At 31.9% G+C, this 24,451-nt stretch overlaps 1 protein-coding gene across 3 annotated transcripts in view; it reads left to right on the plus strand.

Annotated features, from left to right (window-relative positions):
- LOC142332037 (beta-1,4-glucuronyltransferase 1) overlaps positions 1-23,278 on the plus strand; it is a 62,093-nt gene extending 38,815 nt beyond the window's left edge. For all 3 annotated transcript variants that reach the window (XM_075378132.1, XM_075378130.1, XM_075378131.1), the window contains exons 2-5: positions 11,445-11,943; positions 14,792-15,293; positions 20,123-20,273; positions 22,850-23,278. In XM_075378132.1, the coding sequence (XP_075234247.1) occupies positions 11,445-11,943; positions 14,792-15,293; positions 20,123-20,273; positions 22,850-23,137 (1,440 nt within the window). In that variant the 3' untranslated portion in view covers positions 23,138-23,278. The remainder of the gene's footprint in view (positions 1-11,444; positions 11,944-14,791; positions 15,294-20,122; positions 20,274-22,849) is intronic.
- The last annotated feature ends 1,173 nt before the right edge of the window (positions 23,279-24,451 follow it).

Raw genomic sequence — 24,451 nt, forward strand, 5'->3', positions numbered from 1 at the left:
AATCACGTCAAGTATTCGTAGAAAAATTTCCGAACGCCTGTATCCCAGCGAAGAGCAGCAAACACGACTTGTTACGAACAGAAAAATGATACCGTAATTCTTATGGCATTTTCGGTGATTTTAAGCTAATTATCGATACAAATACAGGGGTTTTGACGCTACAATGTTACGTCAAAATGTTGGAAAAGAATTTAAAGAGTGGTAAGTACTAATCGATCTAAAAATTAATCGATTATTATTCTTCACCCGCAAAATATTTTATATAAAGTGTATCCAAAGGATATCGTAATTTCTGGTATTTATTTAAGGAAAGAATTAATTTTAAATTTAGCGAGTCGGATTTCTAGTGAAAATTTTAAAAGGATATTTTACCAAAGATTTTAATGAAATTAAAATAACGATACACGGTCGCGATTGAAATTGCGACGCCTAAAAAATTGTAGATAAATTACCGCGGGTTGCAAAAGAAAAAGATTGTAGATCAAGCCGGTGAATTAAACGTTAAAGTAAAGGAACTTAAAACTACGGCCACACCGTGTACGACTGATGAAAGAGATAATCGCCTTGTAGTTTTAGATAAAAATCAACCGAACTGATTATAAATATTACGCTACCCGCACCCGATATAGAAATTTAACAAAGGCATCTGATAAATTTTTAAAAAATGTAATTTTTTAATCGGGAATCCCAATTTAGAAATCGTTTATAAAAAAATAAAATATCCAAACAGCGTAAAATTTTACAATCTTATTCATCTCGAGCTTAAATTTAAAAGAAAATATAACGATTTTAATTCATCGATGGATGTTGATAGTTTAAAACAGGAAATAGATAATTTATATGATAAATACTTTGAACGGTTTAACTTTTTTTTTCTTGTAATAGAATAATGCCGATTAAAGCCGATTTATTAAAAGAATTACATAAGCCCGCCAGGCGCAATTTTCCATCTAGAAAAACTGAAATTAAGGGTCTAAATGATCTTTATTCTATCAGACAGATTTAGTCGAAAGGATTCGGTATTCTAGATTCGTTAACGGACACAAATACTTGTCGATTGTTTTTTTCTAAATTCGCATATGCTATTTCATTAAAGAACAAAACCGGTAAAGGAGTCGCGTCGGTATTACAATCGATATTTGAAAAAGTTAACTGAAACGTTTACAAACAGATCAGGGTAAAGAATTTTACATTTCACAAGTTAAAGCCTCGATGAAAAAATACAAGATAAACCGTTATTTAACATTTTCAGATAAAAAAGCGGCCATTTTTGGACCTTCAATAGATCACTGAAAACGAAAATGCGGACTCAATTTACAGAAAACGGTAATTATAAACGGGTCGATATGCTACAAGATTTAGTCGATGAGTACAATAATACTGCGCATTCGGCTATAAAATTTAAACCAAAAGTTGTAAGTAATAGCGATGAAGCGCAAGTGTTGAAAAATTTGAGTAAAAAATACGATAGAAAATAAGTTAAAATAGGTTAAAAGTCGGCGAAATCTCAAGTCGGCGATCACGTTCATATAAGCGAACGTAAAAAGCATTCGATAAAGATTATTGGCCAAATTGGACCGATAAAATAAACAAAATACGTGCAGTACACGCTGAATCTAGACCCGTTACTTATGAAAATTATTATTCGGATAGATACGGTATACGTAAAAATAATTTTTCATTGTGATGATTTCAGCGATTTCACCGGCAATAAACTATATATGGATATCGACTATATCGGACTGTATATTGGACTGCACTACTATATTGACTGGATATTGGAGAAGAAGATTTTGAGTACGATTTTTCAAAACGTCCTTATAGTGAAATCGATATAAACTTATCAATCTGTTCTTTAATAATTTATTAATTTTCAATTTAAATGTCGCATAATTAGAGATAGGAAACAACTAGACGTAAGCTTATAAAAATTAAATTAATCTTTTATTGATTTTTTTTTTTATTAGATATTATTATGACGCTTCGTAATAATAAAATTTTCGGTGAAGAATTAGCGGACCGTTATATAGACTTTCATAATGATGGTTTGGGTTATTTTCTTCAAAATTTAACTTTGAATATTCATTATTTCCGTATGAAAAACAATTAAATTTTCAAAAAGATGTAGAGCCCGAAATTAAAAATTTTGTGGAATCGTTATTATTTATTATATATAAATTTGATGATTTTTGTGATAGAACACATTTAAAAACGAATTATTATAATAATAATTTGGGACGTGTCGATGTAACAGATAAATGTTATAATACACAGGTATTTAGAAAACAATTTCAAGATTATTTGTCAAAAAGCCCTTATTTTTATCCATTCAGTAAAGTCGATGTAATAAGTTTATCGATAATAATTTATTAATTTTCAATATAAATATTTTCACAATTAGAGAAATAATGAAGGAATACAACAAAAAACAAAATCCCCTGTAATGAATGCAAGTTCAAAATTAGGATGTGGTAATCGTAAACGAAATAAACACAGTTTAATGTTATCAAACGCTATTAGATGCATTACATGCGGTGCCTCAAATTGTCGAAAATCGAATGTAATTTTTAATTTTTTAATTCGATCAAACGGATTACGCTTTAAAAATTTGTACATTTTTTCAAAATCTTTACATCAACCTCCGTATAGAATATTATCGGAACCGATGATGTTAAATTCAGAACTCGGTTACTATGAATATACTGAAAACGGATCAAATTATAACACCGGAAGAAGCCAAACCGCATTCAGTAATAATTTTCGATGATGTAATTAAATAAAAACAAATCGATATCGATGAATATTTTGTCAAGAGGCTGTCGTAACGATATCCATTATTTTCATTTGACGCAAACACATCTAAAATTCCAGAACAGTTGATACGTGATAATCGCAATTTTTTTAATTTTATTCGGACAAGATGAATTAACTTTACACCTCATTTATAAAGAACACGTAAATGTTATGTAGTTTGAAGATTTTTAAATCCTTAAACCGAAAGCCGTTTGGAACAAAATCCGCTATAGTTTTTTAGTTATCGATAAAAATAAGTTATACAAACGGATCCGATAAATTTCTAAACGCTGCACGATCGCTAGATATCGATACATGAACGCTAAATTTAACGTATTTCGTTACTTTATATAAAATATTCTAAATCTGATTATTTAAAAACCGTGAAATATTATGTTTCATCGATAAATTTATTTTATTTTGTTACTTTATACGAAATATTTTGCCTCTCATAAAAACCCGCGGCTCGAATGTGAGCGTCGGCTTCTTTATAAAATAATGAATAATTTTTTAAATTTTTTATTTTTTGAAAATGAAAATTTATGCCGATAATCTATCAGAATAAATATAAATTATATCGTTTATTTTGTATCGCTTTCCAAAAACGATAGAGGTTAAAGGCTAAATTTACACTATATCTTCTATTATTATTATCTATTACTTTATTTAATTAAAGAATAAACGATCGACAGGTGTATACTGTGCCGGGAATTCCCGACTGTCGATTGACGTTATCGACAAATAAACAGACCGTTATAAAAGATACGGGAATCCCCGTACATTAAATAACGAAATACGATTTTTGGCGCAGAACACACGTTCTATCTTGCCCGATGAATATTCAATTATTGACAAATTTACATAGTAAAAGAGTGAATTTACTGAAAAAATGCAAAGTAAATAGCGGTTTAAAAAACAGCTTACTCTGAAAGTAAGGATGAATATTTTGGCGTCATCACGCGTTTTTGTTTTTATAGTACTGGGAATCGTTTGTATATATTTAGTATCGATGGCTCTGCAGCTAACACACGCGTTTATATTTATACCCGACATATTTAAGTGCGTTAAACTGCTCTTTTATATATTTCTGGGGTGCACCGGTTTTCGGGAAAAATAAAAAATTGTTTTTTCACATTCAATTTGTTTTGATCTGACCTACGTTTTATTTTATCATTAAGTATTCATTTTTATTATATTTCTTTATTATCGCTCACTTCCTTAAACTGTGTGTGTGTGTGTGTGTGTGTTTGTGCGTGTGTGTATGTGTGCGCGCGTGTGTGTGTGTGTGTGTGTATGTGTGTGCGTGGGTGTAACGAAGGTTTCTGCTGTAGCCTGAACACATCCAACGATCCTGAGCGAGCGCTGCAAATCATTACGTCTAGCAGTCCCAAACTTGTGAGACTGGGATCCAGAGCCGTATCTAAAAACACGGATCCGTAAACACCGGACTGCAGATGAAACCCGAACGAAACAAGCAAAGCCGACTTCTTAGGAAGCGGCTAAGTTTTTGTGCCTCTTATCGACATGCGGGCGTATCAAAATCTGTCTGTTTCAATGAAAAAAAAAACATTTTGTACTCTGATGTTTCGATTGTTAAACGTTAAGTTGTAACGTTAAGCCGTTCAACGTTCATGTATTAAACGATTTTGCGGATATTAAAATTATTTACTTCGATCCCAACCCTCCTGCACCTTTATTTTTATCGATAAATTTTCTATATCGAGTACCGTTTACCTTTCTTAGCTTCATTCTTTTATTATATGTTGACGCGTTTCGGAATAACTCCATCGTCAAAGATTATCGTATCGGTATTTTTAGATCTCTGATATTCTTTTTATAACGTCTAGTTTAGACTAAAAGTACCGATACGATAACTCGGAGATATTTCGAAACGCGCCAACATATAATTAAAGAATGAAGCTAAGAAAGGTAAGCGATATTCGAACATAGAAATCATAGAGTTCTTAGCGTAAAATATAATAATAATTATTATTATTATCTTAATAACAATAATGTTATTAACAAATTACAAGGCGATAAAAAATATAAAACCTAAATTATAATATTTAAATAAAAAAAGAGTATCCACTTACCGACAATTGTGAGCATTAATTATCCAAGCGTCTACGGATTATTCCTCCATCATCAGGGATTATCGATTAATTATGAATTTTATAGTTGTGCGTATAAATTTTTACGAATAAGAATTAAAACGAAGATAAAAATTAAAATTATGTTCGTAACAGTCGATTTTCAAACGTTAAAAGAAAACGTCTTGTCAATAAGATGTTCACAACCGTTATGACTTCACGACTTATTTTAACGTTTGACAATCGACTGTAATGAACATAATAATTTTAATTTTTATCTTCGTTTTAATTCTTATTCGTAAAAATTTATACGCACAACTATAAAATTCATAATTAATCGATAATCCCTGACGATGAAGGAATAATCCAAAAGCGATTGGATAATTAATATTCACAATCGTTGGCGAGCGATACTTTATTTTTACTTCCTTGTGACGAAGTACAGTATTGTGATCGCGAAAAATTTCGGTTTTCAGATTTCAATGGAAATATCCATTTTGACTATCCCTGAATCGATTTTGAGTCAGACAGACAGACAGACGTCACGTTGAAAACAGTTTCAACGTGACGTCTGTACATACGTATCTCACGTAACTTAAAAAACGATTAGCCGTACTATGTTGAAATCTTGGATTTAGGACTGTTGTAACATCTTTATTTTTTTTTTGTGGAGGGCGAAAAACGTCTGTACGTTATCATCGCCCGGGTATTTTTTTTTTTATGAAAAAAAAAATAAAAGTAATTTAAAACTAGTACGTAAAACTAAAACTTAAAATAAAGATAAAAAATAAAAGCAAAACAATTAAACAAAGTCCGAGATGGGTGTAAAAGGTCCATTCTCGGATAACAAAAGCACAAGAATGATACAAAAAAGTTTAAAAAAAATAAGCAACAAACATAAAACATAGAACTAGGTTAAAACTTAAATAAAACTTAAAACTAAGTTAAAAGAATAAAACTTAAAACTAATATCACAGACTGTCATTAAAACATAAAAGCTAAAATAATAAATAAAAAAAAACTATATAAAAAATAAAATTTAACAGATTCGGATAGGGAGTGTAAAAGGTTCACTCCTCGGTTAACAAAATCAAATCTATTAAAAAATTTTCTAGAATAAGTTATATACCCGACAATGTTAAATTTTTTGGGTTAACCCTACACTACGCAGAAAAAGGAACATCCGGTTTAAAATTTCATTGTCGTTGCACAACACACCACGGATGTTTCTGGGTAATTTAAACTTACGACGCAACGCCACATAACATATGCAGTCCACGAGTATGTGGTGCACAGTCATGCGGCAGTTGCATCGTGCGCATAGAGGTGGTTGTCCTCTTGTCATCAGGTGCCCGTGTGTCCTATCCGCAACCGACAGAGGGCTACTTCCTCACGCCGAGATTTTCTACATGAGGAGTCCCATGGCAACACAGAATTTTTAATCTGCCGGAGTTTATTATCTAGAGTAGCCGTCCAGTCACCTTGCCACTTTGCTCTTAGTGATTGTTTTACATAATTAATAAAATCAGAAGTAGCAACTCGGGTGGTGAAAGGAGGCTGGTTACATGCTTCTTTGGCAGCGGAATCTACATGTTCATTACCTAAAATCCCTACGTGACTTGGGACCCAGCAAAAACTTACTTCTGTGTTGCGATTATTAAACTCAGCGATTGCGTTGTAAATTTCAATGACGATAGGATGTGTGGAATAAAAGTTTTTTAAGGCGTGGAGAGCACTACACGAGTCACTGCAAATAAGAATTTTTCTATATTTAGGGTTAATGATGTTTAGAGCCTTATTTATAGCGTATAGTTCAGCGGTAAACACACTCGTAATACCGGGTAGACCAAACATATAAGTTCTTTCATCGACAACAAATGCACAGCCAACGGTATCGTTTTGTTTCGATCCATCAGTGTATACAACCGCTTCTGGTTTCATCTTGGAGAGAACACACTGAAACATTTGCTGGAAGACAATAGGTAGTGTTGATTGTTTATTGTATGTCGTAAGGTCAAAAGTAAAATTTATACGGTTTATTCTCCACGGAGGATATGAGCAAGGATAGGTAGGAAAGAATGACGGTGTGTCAACGTTTATATGCTGCAGCAGACGCTGGGTACGGACACCTACAGGTGCAGTACGACGTGGATGGTCCTCATACTTTCCTAGATTAGGATTTCTAAAAACTGACTCAAGAACCGGGTGATTTGGCTGTCCTCTGAGACGAGCAAATAAGATAATAAAAGCTGGTCTCGTCTAGCTTGCGAAAATTACAGTTTTGTTTATTAAGAAAGGTGAAACCTTTTGGAGGGAGCCACCTTCCTGACTATTTTGGAGAACAACGAATCTAATGTTTTTAGATGTCAAGTCTAAAGATTTGCAGTTCTCTTCGGTAGGACTTTTATCCTCGTCAGACAAAGCTGATCGAGGTCTCTTCACAAGACTTAATTTGGTGGTTTTTTCAGATGGACCACCAACCATCTTGGAATTTAATATTGGAACAGAAATTTTGGTCCCACGAGTACCGGCGAAAAAATGGACCACTCCAGCAGAGCGCACGCGTACTGGAGCTAGAGCTAAGTACAACTGGGTTCGCCCTGGTGCCCAGAGGACATCGTTCGAGACTCACTACGTAGAGCCATTCACCCATCGGCACGATTTGCTCCCACCTTGGGTTACGGTTGCGTTTCGTAAGATGTCGCAACACCACCGAGTGTTAATGTAAGAAATATCAGTGTAGGATGTTGTTGTGTAATCGTGTAAGTGTGTATGTTGTAATTTATGTAGTGTTCTTGGTGTAGTATATGTGTATGATGTAAAGTGTTCTGCAGCTCACTGTATAGTGGGAAGAATAGCTGCAGAGGCTAGGCCCGTGGGGACGCCAACCCCCAAAGTCTTAAAGAATAAGACTCCCCGTCGGGAATGTTGTAACATCTGGTTATGCAACTCCCTTTTTCATTGCGATCGACCGAACCAAAAACGTCCAAAAAAGCCCAAAATCCAAAAATATCGGTTCGAATCAGACTTCATCTCCTTTTCTTATTTTAACATTTTTTTTTTTAATTTAAACGTATTGATTTATTAATAATTATTAACCCGTGATTGTAAAAAAAAATTACAATAAATAATTTTTTTTTACTTTTAATTCAATAATAATAAAAAATCTGTTAGTGAAATAAAATTTGATGTACTTTTAAAAATGTGTACGTGTAATTTAATAGGCGTTATTACATATGTATATATGTAATAGATTTGGTGAAAAATCTGATTATTCATTATTAATTGAAAATTATAATTTAGAATCGTTTTATTTTTGGATTTTCTACTTTAATTTCTGTTTAATTTTATCTACATTAAAGTTAACTACAGAGAGACTGAAAAATAGACCCTCAAAAGAGTAACATATACACTGAGGCATGCATACATGCACGATCTTTTAATAAATGCAAAAAAATCTCATTTTTTAGTTCATTACTCGTCTGATATTGTCGGACAATATTCTCCCTAAGTCTGAGTTGTTCGTTATCTCGTTTATTTGTATTTTTTTTTGTATTACCAATCATTTAGTCACTTTTTGGTTTGATATAATTCTCCTGACTTAATTTGTGTACACGTTCTCTAGTTTACCAATTTTCTCTCTCTTTATATTAATCATCCCCTCTTAATCTTTTCTTCCTCATTATATTTATCATCTTCTCTTAATTTTTTTATTCTTTCTTTGTTTGCAACATTTTCTTCCTTTTTTCGTTTTCTTTTCTTCTTAACTTTTTTTTTAATTTAAGTACATCCATTTATTAATAATTATTAACCTCTGATTGTAAAACAGTTTTACGATAAATAATAATTCAATAACAATAAAAAAAAAATATGAAAAAATATCTGAAGTTATTAGCGAAAGAACATTTTATGTACTTTTAAAAATGCGTATATGTAATTTAATAGGCGTACAAGGAAATCATGTGGTGTCCACATCATATTTTTTATATAAATCGTATAAATCCCAACGGTGTCAAACGTTAAGAAAATTAAACCTAAATTATAAAAGTCAGACCGCACGAAAACGGTCCTCGGTTTTGGATATCCGTAGGAAAACGGTGACAAAATAAGTCTCTAAAAATCTTGTTCACAAAATAAAACGTTTACGAGTGTACTCCTGATTCTCCGGGCCCGCTGAGAAGGCCATCAGGAAATGAAAAAGACAACGAGTTAACTTCGGCACCGTTAACAGGACCGTCAGACGTCATTATCGTATAAATCGGTTCTTTTTACTAACCTTTGCGCATACTGTAAGACCGTATCGGTTTACATCTGCTCCATATCACCGCAAAAGCTCGAAGATTGCGGGTAGGAGTACGTGAAATATCCGTAGCGTATGAAAAATACCGGACAGGATTCAAATCCTGAAACTTCAGGACGGAAGACGAAAACGCTATCAAAATAGTCCTTACTCTCGGGTCTACGACGAACAAAGCAAACGGTTAAAAATTACTTGTAACGCAGATATCGGCGATATGAGGCGCTGAACTTCATTCCGGCGATCGAAATTTGCAAATAGAACAAAATTTTGATATATTTTTTTGCATTTATTTATTAAAATTAACCGGATAAAACTGCAGGAATAAACATTTTCATTTTTCTTTTTATTTTTTTCGGTTTAAATGTATATATATTTTTTAAATCAAAAAATAAACTAACTCGTTCATTTATGATCTTAACGTATAGCAATAAAAAATAAATAGATCAGATTAGAACGAATCGCTTTTTAATGAGATCATTGTAATCTTAGTTATGCGACGATTACAAAATATTTTTATTATTTTTCTACAGGATATGAATCATCTTACTATATAATAAATTGCGATTTAATTTTACGAGTATATAACATAAGAGCAAGAACGAATATTTGTGTGCGCACATCTACCGGTAATTATGTTATTAATTCAGTACGATATGAATTTAAATAAACTTTACTAAGAACAGAAATTTTGAATAAAAAAAGGCCTGCTGAAGTTAGGCAGCAGTAAATAATCGTAAACATCTTATTTATATCTGTACATACTTTTACATTATTGTTACACGTCTGGGTAGCGTCTTCATATTTTATCTGAATTACATTTGTTCACTAGTTACAAAAATTAATTTCTTATCTAAGAAATAAAAGTAACGGTTATCGAACGATCGGCCAGCAAGTAGATAAAACTAAATAAAGAAAACGGGCCGGTATGTTATTCTACGTACGGAAAAATGAAATACCGGAGTAAATGCACGGAAGGAATAAGAGAAACCGTTGGAAGGCCGTGATCTGAACGCTACAAAAAATACAAAATCAAAAACAAAAGATGTCCGTAATATAAAAAAAAAATTAGAATATTAACAAATATTTGATCGCGTTAAAAGAGGTATTTTATACGTTCCTAATATACAAATCGAAAGTGCGGTGGTTCTAGAACCGACCGACCGATCGTTTTCAAATTTTCAAGATACATTAGCGTTACCTAGGGAAGGTTTTAAGCCGTAGATCGAGGCGCTGGGCCCCATGAGGCAGAAGTTGTGAATTTTCCCTCTCGGATAATAATCTAATACCGTCTTCTATTTCGTTTTTCGGCGTAAAAATAATAAACAAATAAATAAACAAAGCTTAATTTAAAAATTTAAGATTTTGTAATTTTTGTAACGTAGAGATAGGCGTACTTCGATTAGAATTTACGAGGAGTCCCGGTTAATTCGATAGACACCCTCAGCCTCCAGTTTGGCTCTTTGTACAACCCCTTGATGGTAACAAAAGTCCTTATACGGGTCCACAAGCACGACGAGTCAATGAAGTAGCAACAACAACAAAAAAAAAAACAGAGGAAAATAGTCGCTCTAACGATTACCAAACGTGTCAGATAATGCCGCACTTTTTGGTAAGAAACTTCACATATATTAAAGATTCTAGTCGTTTCCTAGCGTATCTTCCTAAAAACTTAATCGCAAATACAAAGTATCCGTATGTAACATACGCATCGGCTAAAATTGCGCCTAACAAATACAAAATTATTTATTTTTTTTATATATACATCAATAAATACCATATATGAAGTCCAAAAAATGATTTACTTCAGCTTTTCGTATTCTAAACCGCCGACCTGTAAATTAGGTACTAGCATCGAAATCGGACAATATGTTGGTCGCTGTCAAAACAATATTTGATGAATTAAAGAAGAAAACGATCAAATAGGGAGGGGAAAAATTTGTCAGAGTAAAAAAAATATAGATTTTATATGAAGAAACTGTTAATCTAACCCGCAATTCCAGACGGAAATAAGGTGTAATGTAATGAATAATATCAAAATACACACGGTTAATTCTACGTTTACTTATGTTATCGGTAGTTTAAATAAAACTTACAGTATAGTAACATATCTTAGAACGCAAAGTTCATGTAATGTCGCGAACTTAAATTAGTTTGAGATAAACTCAAAGAAACTTTTGTTTTTAATCAGGGAATAATACTTAATAAGCTATTCTCTTTAAAAATGATTTATTTATGAAATATAAATTTTATTTTGATTACAGATCGGCTGCCGCTTGTGGAATGTCAGTTTGATAATCGTACTGCTATTAACGCTATGCAATATAATGTTAACCGTAAGATTATTACATACAGAATGCCCCCATCCGATAATACAAGCGTCACAATTAAAAGAGGCGCTCGAGAAGGGTCAAAACAGAGAGAAAATATCGATGAGTTCTGCAGCAGACGAGCGAATAAAAGTTATTAAACCGTGCCTGCAGTTCCCGACATCGCTTCCGTGTAATTTTAGCCGAGGATCTCAATTTTTTAACGTAGACACACGAATAGGTCGTTGGGATAACAGAAGAATGTATAAGATGTTTGACGGTGCTGTTGTAGGAGAAAAATACGGCGATGTATCGCAAAAGTATTCTGTATGCCTTGCTACACAGAGTTCGATTGAAAAAATGTATTCGATCGTAGAAGTATCACAACATTGGACCGGTCCGATATCTGTAGCGCTTTTTGCGGCCGGTGATATGGAATACAAATTAATGAAAGGTAAAAATGTAAATATTTCACTTCTTTTTATTTTTTAACGGGTTAACATTTATAATGACATGAACTGCTTTAGGTGCTAACAAGTATAATACACACACACACATATATGTATGTATAGTATATATGCCATCTTGGCATATAGATCGTTGTCCATCTTATTATACATCAAGATCTAGGGCTAAAGAAGCCTATCTGGGCCAGAAAGATAAACCGCCTGTCATGTCTGCGTTGTTTAGATAGGATTATATTTTATAAAGAATAGAAAGCCTAATATTAGTCAGCGGCCAACTCAGCTGCTACTTCAACTTGTGTAATTATCAGGCAGGAAATAGTTTTCTCAGTTAAATTTGTGGCTTGACACTACAGATGAGACAGGGGAGGGTGACTAATAGGAAAGGATTCAGAAGAGGAAAAAAAAGGAAGGAGGATGATCGACCTGCAGAGAGATTGCCTCCAATCAAAATAGACTTGAGTTTACCTCTTGCCCTATCGACCGGTCTTGCCGGTTTCAATTACTTACTCCCTACCGCCTTCTCCATTTTAAAATATGAAATTTATAATCGCATATGTTTATAAAAATAACATATATTATCGTAATCTAGTACGTTAGATGAACGTTAACTGAATTTGTTCCGTGTCAATCGGATGATTTTTAATTTCAGATAGAAAATTTAACGACCGTAATCAGAGTAAAATTTATAAAATTATTAAATCTGAAATAAAATCGAATAGCTTCTGAAGGATCAAAATTTAATATATTAACTAAATCTGCTTTGTATATTTTATTAGATTATGAAAATACTGTCCAGTAGATCTGTAAATTTTGTTCTAGAAAGAGGTACCACGATAAAGAGCGGCAGTCACTTCTACTGCACTTGTATGATTAAATGTGTCTTAAGTGTTATTATACGCTACAGACAAGCAAATTACTGCGATCGATAAAATTTTTAATCGTCATCTAAACTCTTATTGTATGTTACATTGATTATTATTATATTTAGTCAAATCGATGACTAATAAATTGTAATTTCATAATTATAACAGCGCACATTATTTATACAGTAGAACAATTAATAGCATCTACATTAAAAATAATTAAGTAATATTTCTGAACCGAGAAACGATAAAATAATATCAAAATACATTAACATAAATTAGAGCGACCGGTGAGTTGTAAATCGTACTGACTGATAGACAAAGCACGCAGTCTGCTCTTTTGATCCGGACAGACTGCTTTGAATTATTATGAGACTACCTAAACTTATTTGTAGGGAATCTGGTCTAGCAACATTTAATGTGGATCGCTGAGGATGAATTCAGATGCTATGAAACATAGGAAAGATGACTACATTTAAAATTAATCATCATCGATAAATTAAAACCAGAGGCGAAGATATATAATTAATATAATACGTTCCGTAAAATGCATCCTAACAACTTTCCTACGGGTCCTTTTTTTTTTTAAAAAATCCTAGTAGAAATCTTTCTAGAACATACACGTGTACTTGCTACTTTGCGTGCGAGATAATAACCGGCATAGATATGTCGATGATACAATCGTATTATTCTAATATAACAAAAAACAGTTCTTAGGCGTGTGAAAAAATCAAACTGTACGACTGAACGCAAACACAATAAATAAATATTCTTCATCTCAAATGTTAAAAAAGAAAGAAACAAAAATTAAAATTTTAAAATATACAAAAGGCTAAACAAAAACATTTTTCATGAAACCTCGTCAAAAGAGCTCAGTTTTTAAAATTATAATTTATAGACCGATACTGTAAAACCGTTAAAAAAAAAATCGTTAACTCACAATAAAACTACTTCATGAAAAAAAGTCCTTGGCGAGTTATTAAAAAAATAAAAATCAGATTTACAAATAAACTTACCGATTTCTTGTTTTCACTTACATTTTTCTACAAATATATGAAGTAAATCTGACATAAATAATTAAAAGAAAATGTAGCCGAGAAAAACATATAGGAAGGTGAACATTAAATATATCCAAAGGAGAATAAGTACAGTCTATTCAGAATGCACAACTACGAAAAGTATGCAAATAAGAAACTGAAATGTTGCTAAGACGTTGACACAGTGCTGTATAATCAAATGAGAATTTTTACAGCCAGTACCTATTCCTCTATGGTCAGTATGGGTTATGCTTGATAAAGAAGTCTGAAACTCCGGATCAGCTGTGGTTTTAAAATGATCTGCTGCAATCCAATTCCATCGTTGAACTTATTTCTATCCAGGATTGCAAAATAATTAAAACACTCCTTATATTTCATTTGTTAGTTTTATTATTATTGACAACGGGATCGATATCATCTTTGTATCTTTCCATCACGTTCTATGATTTTTGGTAACAGCCACCAGATCCACAATAAAAAAGTAAAAATCTGACAAATTATTACATCTTTTGTAATTGTGATTCTACTTTCAAACCAGATTCCTACATAGTTACAGTATAGAACGCCTGATCTGTAGCTAAGGGGTCTTATCAGGAAGAGCCAGGACTCTAAATCTCATCCTTCTAACGTGAATACTCCTCTAATATGACTAAATATCTAAAATGTCGTGCAGTTTCCATTAACCAACTCATTAAATGTGCATTTCAAGTCGGTGTGATACAATACATCCAAACTTGAATTAGTAAGTTTCTGGCCAAAATTATTCTCTGTTCTAAGCTACTACCTACATTTGTCAGAAGCGTTTTATACAATAAAAGTAGTAAGATATTTCTGGTAGTTTTAAAGACATATCTAGTTCGATAAATTCACATTAGAATGTACTTTTGCAGTAATCATCATATACGATATTAATGAATGATCCTTTTCTATTTTAGGTTATGTTAAATATCTGAGAAGATGTTATTCAACTGTAAGAGAACGTGTCATATTTCATGTAATGTTTCCAAAAGAAAAAGTACCATCGACGACAAACAAAATAGAATCAACTGACAATATGGATTGTGAACATCCAGATTTAGTACTAAATAGTTTATTAAAAATGAGAACATCAGATGTAGTTAGATGGAGAGTAAGAAACCCATATCCACAAAACCACCTTAGAAATTTAGCTCGTAAAAATTGTCAAACAAATTATGTCTTCCTAACCGATGTTGATATAATACCTAGTAATAATTTAGCCGATGAATTAAATGCATTTCTCAAAGAGACAAAATGTAAAGGACACTGTGCTTATGTTATACCGACATTTGAACTAGATGAAAGAGTTAGATTTCCACGTAATAAGACTGATCTAATTAGACTTGCTGGAAAAGGACTAGCTAGACCGTTTCATCAAAAAGTTTTTATTTATAATCAATTTGCAACGAATACATCGAGGTAAGCAATACTATATTTCATTTTATCAGTAACATTTTTTATTAAATATTTTTAAGCGGTCATTAAAGACTATAGTCGTTAGTCGTTAATAAATGTATACCCTGAATCTAAATTCAGCATCATTTAATCGAGTAATCTAAGGAAACCGGTTTATCAAATGTAATTTCGATTGCTGGCATTTGCCTTAGCCTAAACTCATGAAGAAAATAAAAAATTGAAATGTAAAACAGCTCAGGGGTATAGTATGAGTAACATTCAAAATTGGGCAGCCTGGGCAGAAAATGCATACAAACACTACACTCATCAAAATTAATCTTTGTTAATCACCTTGTTGAAACAAGTTACAAATAAAAAGATATTAACCGCATCATAAAAATTATATATATATAACAAACGCGAAAGCCAAAATATCGATACAGAAAACTTGAAATTTACAAGAATTATCATTTGAGAAAATCAACATGTAGATGAACAAACACAAGACATGTTAAACACGACTACATATTAAACAGTTAACTATTTTCCTTAAGAAAAGTGCAATTATCTATTTAATTTATTTATTTTCAACTACAACTTGAATACATAATACATATACAAAAAAGACAGAAGTGATACCAGTATCCAATATTTTATACAAACTATAAAGCACTTAATTAATTAATTTAGCTTGCGCTGATATTAATTCAATTTACTACGTCAATAAATTTAGCATCCTGTTACTGAAAGATAATATTGTAGTTGCATATAAAAATATAATATCTGCAAAGAAAAAGATTGATTGTAGGTAGTAGTACCAGATCCAAGATTAAAAAACATTAAAATAAAAAGATTGTTATTCCCAATAGACACAAACACCCAGTTCTCTTCAGTTATCGCACACGCGCATGCGCTCACACACACACCTCAGGCCACAATACAATATTGACACTGACCTCATACAAATATAAGTATATAAAGATCCCATTTAAATTTAAAATTGACAAATATTTCTTTAGACTAAATCACTACTGAATACAACGCTTTACCTCATCAGTTGTCAAGGAGAATCTCCTTTAAGGAGATGATTTGATTTAAATTAATTGAGATTACAGCCAATTCTTTTACCAGGAGGCAGGCAATTAAGAACTTAGGCATCTCTTGTGCCACCAGGCAGGCAATTAAAGTACCTAGGTCTTAGAAAAAAAAAAGTTTTTTGAATTAAAGTTCAAGGCCTTGGAACAGAAATACTTCCTCTAAAAGTCTGTGTAGTTGAATAACAGCTTTCACTCTTAGATATCACCACCCCAGCATTACAATTTATTTTATAAAAAATTAGAAACACCTTATAAACAAAAAGAGATCTAATGGGAAACACAGACACTCTGAAAAAAGGGAAAGAATGAGTTCTCCTACTCGCACCACACATTACCCATATATAGCTTTTTGAAAAATTGTGATTAAAGATAACTGATGTAGGTTGATCCCCAGCGATGCGATTCATAATCAAATTTAGATTAAACTAGAGCAAAGTAGATTTGACGTAGAAAATCTACCAGAAAAAACTTCCTTATATGATAAAATCGTTTAACGCATATAAACAAACTCTGTATGTGCAAATTCCATGATAATTTGTCATTTACCATCAACCCTAAGTATTTAATAAAATTCACCTGAGATATGACTGAACAGTCATATTGTAATTGAATACGAGCACAGTCAACATTACGGAATGTTACTGAAATTAATAAGCTGGAGCAGACAATAAAATAAGAACTACATATATAGTTTTTAAAGCATTAAAAGCTAATTTATTAAACCGTAAGCAGAAATAAAACCAAACGTCCAAATTATCCAAATCAGCCTGGAAACTATCAGGTTCTTAGAAGAATATACTAGAGCAGTATTATCTGCAAAAGATATAGCTTTGCCATAAAATTTACATAAAAACAGCTCATTAATAAAAATGATAAATAAAATAGGTCCAAGAACTGAGCCGAGGGACTTCATAATTCACATGAAGGATATTGCTACACAATCATCCACAATTATGGACTAACTTCTGCCCTCCAGATAAGACACAAACCATTTTAAAGCTAGACCTCTAATTCCAGCAATACACATTTTATCTAACAAAAGTAAATGATTAACTATATTAAATGCATTACAAGTATTAAGAAATAAGCTAGAGAATTTTTGCTTATCTGATGAATTAAGTCAGAATAAACAGGTGTTATAAACTCATGCGATGCAAATTCAGTAATCAGACCCTTCTGAAACCCAAACTGACACGAGTAAAAAAATTTATTTTTGGATAAGAAACTAACCTAGCTTTTAATTACTTTATCTAGCGATTTTGAAAAAAAACTGCAAGTAATGAAATGGGCTGAAAGTCGCCAACCACACCTAAATAGCCTGATTTATTAACTGGAACAAATTTTGCCAATTTCAGGTCAGAAGGAAATTCACCTATAGCAAAACTATCAACAAAAATACCGGATAATATATGGAATACTAAAACAGAGTCAGTGTATGTATTATATGCATACACCAAACTCATGACTATTAGGATTTAAGTGAAGTAGCAGAATAAAACCGATCATGATAATGCTGCATCATTCCATCATTTACAATACCATCACTACTGATTACTTTATTAGAGACTCTAACAAAGTACTCATTAAAAATTTAGAATTTAAATACTAAAAATTACAGTGTAACTTTTATTATTATTGGTAGTAGCTCATTAATGAATATGTTATTTAGGTTACATGATTGTACTATGAATGTTAAGTATGCCAGCACTGCTACACACCTAATATAGTTGTTTCTTATAAATTATATATCCTAGGAATTTTTTGTAATTATAAAAAGTATTTTTGTGTATAAAGTTAAAAAGAAATTTATTTTTCAATGATTATGGTTTCAAGCCCAATATTATACCCTGTACCAAACTATTAGTATTCAATGCGTTATTCAAAACCGCTGAATACAATCCCGTTTGCCGGGACTGGATTAACTCAAATCAAGAAGAAATCAGGATCTACACTTATCATTATTGTAAAGTAATTGGTTAATAAAGCTGCACAAATTTGTGTGTAAAAAAAATTCATAGTATATGCAGCAGGTGGGGAGAAACTGGTGTGAATGTAAAGTCACAAATTGTAAAATATTACGATCATACAAAAACAGCATTACTATCGACTGATAAAATCTATTATATCAGATTTTACTGTAATACTTCTTTTACATTTTACATAATTTATTATTAAAATATTAATGTTTGCTTCTCTTTTTTAACAAAGTATAGTCTTACTTTAATTTGTTTTTACGATACAAACTGGGCATAATACAGACTACGGTATATTTGTTATTATACACTAAATTACGCAACCCATGAAAAATTTGCTATTTTCTCTCATTTTTGATAATCTGATAAAATTAGTAGAGCTTCTGAGGGTTTCCTACTTTTATATATGGTTTCTCATTAAAACAGTCAATAAAAATGAAGAGGAGCTCCTAGGTAGCCGAGAATTATGATCCAAATCCCTTGTACTATACAGAATCTATTATGTTTGCAGCACAAGTTGAAAAAAAATTATCATATAAACAGAGACCATCAGCACTGTTCCAAGATTTTCAGTAAATTTTAAATAAAAAATATTCTCACGTAATAAGTGTGAAATCTTATAAAACAAATATATTCTTACTAGATTGCCAAACCTTAAAAAGTGTTTGTCAAGTTCATGCACATCAATTTTAAAAGCTGAAAACAAGCTAGTTTACCACTTTATTTGTATTTAAGTTCTATAAGACTTCATCCTGAAGTATTGATTTAGTAGTATTCTAGTTGAATGTCTAGAGCTTTTTTTTTTTAAGAAAAGGCTGAATTTAAAAGAAAGCTATTAATTATAATTAAACCAAAGAAATCTTTTAAAAAATGTAATTAAGTAAGAGTGAATTAGGCACTATAAAATGCACACAGCATTAAAATATTTTAAACTTTTGCTCGATGTTTTGATCTACCCGTTTCTTATGCGTTCTACATAATGCATTATTAAATTACATTTTAACATAGAAATGTATTTGCTTATTTAGAGACAAAATTCTTTATCTATATCATGAGCTATATGAAAATTTAAATCGGTTCAGTTATTAATTTATAACTATTACATACAATGTAAAGGCAGATTTGAGATACAAAGCAGTTGTCAGTAAACTCAAACCAAAATAAAGCACTAAGTTCTGAAGTAAATTTTGCTGGGCACATAATCTCTGAAACTATTTTATTTAATAATATTAAAATATGACAAAAGAAGAAAAATACTTTGTCACTTTTTTCCAATATATTCATAACACTCTAATATAACATACAACAGCTTCTTTTAACTCAAGATTTGTTAAACTTGCTTTATGCAAATATAAAAACAAGTATATGCAAGTTTATGCAAGTTTAATTTATGCACGTTTAATTTAGCGTGAATGTGACTAAAACACAAGCTGTTTTCCTCACTGGTGTCGTATTACTTATCATTCTGTTCTTATCGCTTAATAAGGACCTGATGGCAGCAAATTATTAAATTTGCAAGTTTATTTCTACCTAGCCAATAAACACATTTAGGAGTAGAGAAACTAACCTCTATCTGAAAACTTGTTGAAAAACTTATTTACTGTTGCTTAGGCTTGTTCATTCAGCAGCTGATAGTAATTCTAATAGATTCATTACTCTTACATTTACAATTACACATGCATCATTTTTTTTCTTTGTACAAAATGAAAATCATGTCGCTTTATTTTATTAATTATAAGTGTATGAAACTATTAATCATAAAGATAATTTATTTAAAAAACAGGTGGATGAAGGATTCCGGTCCAAACGAGCTTCACGTTAGTCATAATGTAACAAATTTTGAATTTCTTTATGAACCATTTTATGTGGCACCTGATACTGTTCCACCGCATGATGAAAGATTTATAGGATATGGATTCACCAGGAATTCTCAGGTACAGTATTACTTTTATAAAATGTAGAAGAGTTTTAATATCTGTAGATTACAATTAGTTTCTAGTGCATTTATGTATAGAGCTAATCTTTTTCAAATTCCAAAGCATTGAATTAATTAAAACAAAATATAATGGGAAATTTAATTCAAATCAATTTAAATATAAATTAGTTTCACTAATCACTGGACTTTTAACATTCAGTAAGTAGTAAACATATAGTTAATCGGAGGTCTCTCAATATAAGTGGAAAACAGTGTGTGTGGATTTTTTCTGTGGCAGCTATTAATTAATAAATATAACTATATATTTATATATACATATATAGAACAATGTATTTATAAAATGTAACTCTTTTCAATGTAGTAGTAGCCACTAAACTACATGTTAGAGGTAAGCTGATAAGAATACACCCTCTTTTACTGCATGTATACAATTTGTGATGTTCTCCAAAAAACACCATAAAATTGTAATATTTTTGATCCAGAATCCACATAGCTAATATTAAGCCTGATGAAATTTTTTAAAAATCAGAATAAAAACATTACTATGCAGGATTTCACAGCTGCTGAAAACTGTATAACCATCCAGGAGGAGAGAATTAAGTGTCAATCCACCTCTAAACTGATTGCTTAAACACTCACTTCTTTAAATGATATGATGGCGATTAGGCTATTTCAGATTTTTTTAAATTATAAGAATCAAAGCTGTAACTGTACTTAAGTCGATATGCGGATAAAAGTCTAATTAAAAATTATCATGTCGATGAACGACTTCATGTGCTTTTCTTTGGAAAATCTTATACAAACTTCAACAAATATTTAGTAATCTTATAATATCTGTTTTGGTCGACTCTTTTTCAGCTTCTCAAGATGATGTTATCTATAGGTCTCACTTTTTGAAATGAGACCTTTCGGTGTTCGTTTAATGAATTAGTTATTTCTATTAATTTATTAGGCAGTAAGAAAAATTATATTTTTTTGGGATTGTGGGTATTGTATGGAAAAATTCATTTGAACATTTAATGTACAGCAGACTGACATTATTACTGAGCATGAAGTAAAGAACTGTGGCAAAAAATAATGAGAAGGCTAAATAACATGACAGGTAACGTTTTAATGGTCGTTTACTACGAGGGTAAGTCAATTATAATCCGCAATGTAGTAATAAATTTTATTGCAATACAAATAGGAAACTTGCATGTACATCATTTTTCAACATAGTCCCCTTGCATTTCAACATTGTTGGTCCATCAACAATGTTGAACATCTGATGGACACCTGATGGCAACAATGTTGCCATCAGGGCAAGCTTCCTGATGCCCTCATAAAAGAAGGTTTTCGGTTGAGATGTGAGCCAGGAATGCACTGCTTCTTTCACTGTTTGTCCGAGGTAAATCGATGGCCCCTTAATGCCTAATTGAATAGACCAAACAAGTGGTAGTCAAAAGGGGCAAGATCAGGACTATACAGAGGATGAGCCGGTACTTCAAAGTTGAGTTTCTGGAGTGTTTCAGCAGTATATGGAAAGGCATTGTCGTTTAACAACACAACACCTTTCGACAGCAGTCCTTGGCGTTTGCTTCGAATTGCAGGCTTCAGCTTGGCAGTAAGCATCTCACTGTAACGCGCACTGTTTATTGTCGTGCCCTTTTCCTCATAATGTTCCAGTACTGGGCCTTGTGAGATCCAAAAAACCGTAAGCATTAGTTTTCCTGCGGATGGTTGGTCTTTTTTTTTTTTTGCAGGGCGAATTTCGATGTTTCTATTCTCTGCCGTTTACTCTCCGGCTCGTAATGATGGATCTATGTTTCGTCACCGGTGATGTTTCTGTCTAAGAAGATGACCCGTTCGTTACCATAGAAATCCAAATGTTTTTGAAAGATGTCCAAGTGCGTTTGTTTATGTAACTGTGTGAGTTTTTTGGGACCCATCTTGCACAGACTTCATGAAACCAAACTTTGTTGTGGATGATTTCATAGGCAGAACCGTGAATAATTTGCAGACGATGTGCTACTTCATCAATAGTTACTCGTCCGTCTAAGAAAACCATGTCACGTGCACGTTCAATGGTTTCCTCAATTGTGGCGGTAAACGGTCGTCCGGCTTCTTCGTCGTGCGTAACACTTGTGCAACCATTTTTGAATTTTTCAGTCCATTAGTAGCCACTTTGTTGCAGCATCACACTGTTCCTGTATTGTACCGAAAGTCTTCGATGAATTTCGGTCCCTGATACACCTTCCGACTACAAAAAACGGATCACTGAACGTTGCTTTTCTTTGGTGCACAGAAAGCGTAGCAACCATGGTTAACGGCAGGGCAGCGATAATTAAGTAACCTAGCAGCATCAAACCTGCACAGACATAACAATTAGACCACGCATAAGTCATCTACGCAACACGACAGTACTACCACAACATAAACAAAAATATAACTTAATTGCGAATAATAATTGACTTACCCTCGTACTATGAAATTAATATCTATTGTACAATTTAAATTTACTTAGTTTTATTATATCTATCTAATTTTTTCTCCATTTTGAAGAAAATCAAATTCAAATTTACTATATTTTTACAGGTATATGAAATGCATTTAGCCGGATACCAATTTCAAGTACTTTCACCAGTTTTTAGCTGTCATTGGGGTTTACAAGTACGAAATAGTAGACCATCGTGGAGAGAAGCTCAAAATAGTCGTAATAGACGTAATTTTGATGGTTTCAAACGAGAAATATTTGCTAGATATAATAAACCACTCCCGACTAGAAAACCACCTGTGCAGAAACCACCACAATCACAACCGCAAGAAAAAGACAAAGAAGAAAATAAAGATAAGCAATCACCGGCTAGAGTTGCATTGTTATAATTCATATCAAATAAACACTAAAAAAGATAAAAACCAGTATTATTATTATTATTACATGATAAGATATTTATTTCTCTACATACAATTTTATACACATACAGTAATAAACTTTATAACAAGAAATATACTTGTACAAAACAACTCTGGGGCTTATTAAAATATTTTTGAATACCTTATTCCTTTAATTTAATAATAAGTCATTACAGATTATATTTTTCTTTATTTTTTTTTTTTTTTAGCAATAAAAATACACAGCAAGCTTAGTTTAGTTTATTAATTTTATAAAACAAAGTAAAAAAAGTGAACTTTTATCTTGCCTATCCACAAGACAGGTTAGAGAAAAATCATCAGGTTGTAAGAGAAGTAAGGGTCTTGGACAGAAATGTTACTTATTTTAATCTGTTCCAAAAATGTGAGTCAGATATTACTTCTAAAATAATGTTGAAAACACCAGGGAATTAGTTAACTTTTTATACAGTGTTATCAAAAACATGAAGATTTTATTGTTAATTGACTATTTGAGATAGTTAAATAGTTTAATGAATTAACTTCTTGACCTTCAAGTGTAAGTAAGGGGATTAATCACAGACAAGTTAACTTTTCTCAAGTCAGTTGCGTACAACTGAATTTTTTTTTTCATCTCATTAGATTTCATTAAGCACAAAAATATGAAATTCTGAGGATGAGAAACAATCTTCCTTAAGGAAACTAATCTAACCCAACCTGACTAGCATATTTTAAATACCTGAAGGAAAAGCAAATTGTTCCTGCATATATTTGAGATGTTCTCAAAAGTATGTACCATTCACTAATGATACATTTAGCCGTAATCTGCTACTAAAATCTCATGTAAGACTATTGCAATCTCTTGAGTTTTTTACTCTATGATGGATGCCCACTGCCTGAGTTACCTTTTGTTCAGGAATGCACACTTGTTTTGAGGTTCTCTATGAAGGTGAAAATCTGTTTTTAATTACCACCAACTCCTTTGCAGCACAATGGCTTTTACCCTTTTTCCGATTGGTCGGAATTAAAAATACAGGTACATTTTTTTTATGACTCTGGTATTTAAGTGGTTTAGTAAGGTCAATTTAAATATCTTTTCTATTCAATGGCTGTTCAAGTCACAAACTGGAACTTAAGATGATGATTCTCTAACACAATACAATAGTAATATAAACTTACATTAGAAGAGAATATCAATAAAGACTGTTAAAAAAAATTCTATTCAGCAGGTTTTTTTCAGGCAGTACAAATTAGTTGCATTGCCTAACAATAAATAATTGAATTGTTTTGTCAATTGCTAGAATTGCC

Source organism: Lycorma delicatula, chromosome 11 (genome assembly GCF_047948215.1).
Source record: "Lycorma delicatula isolate Av1 chromosome 11, ASM4794821v1, whole genome shotgun sequence".
NCBI lineage: Eukaryota > Metazoa > Arthropoda > Insecta > Hemiptera > Fulgoridae > Lycorma > Lycorma delicatula.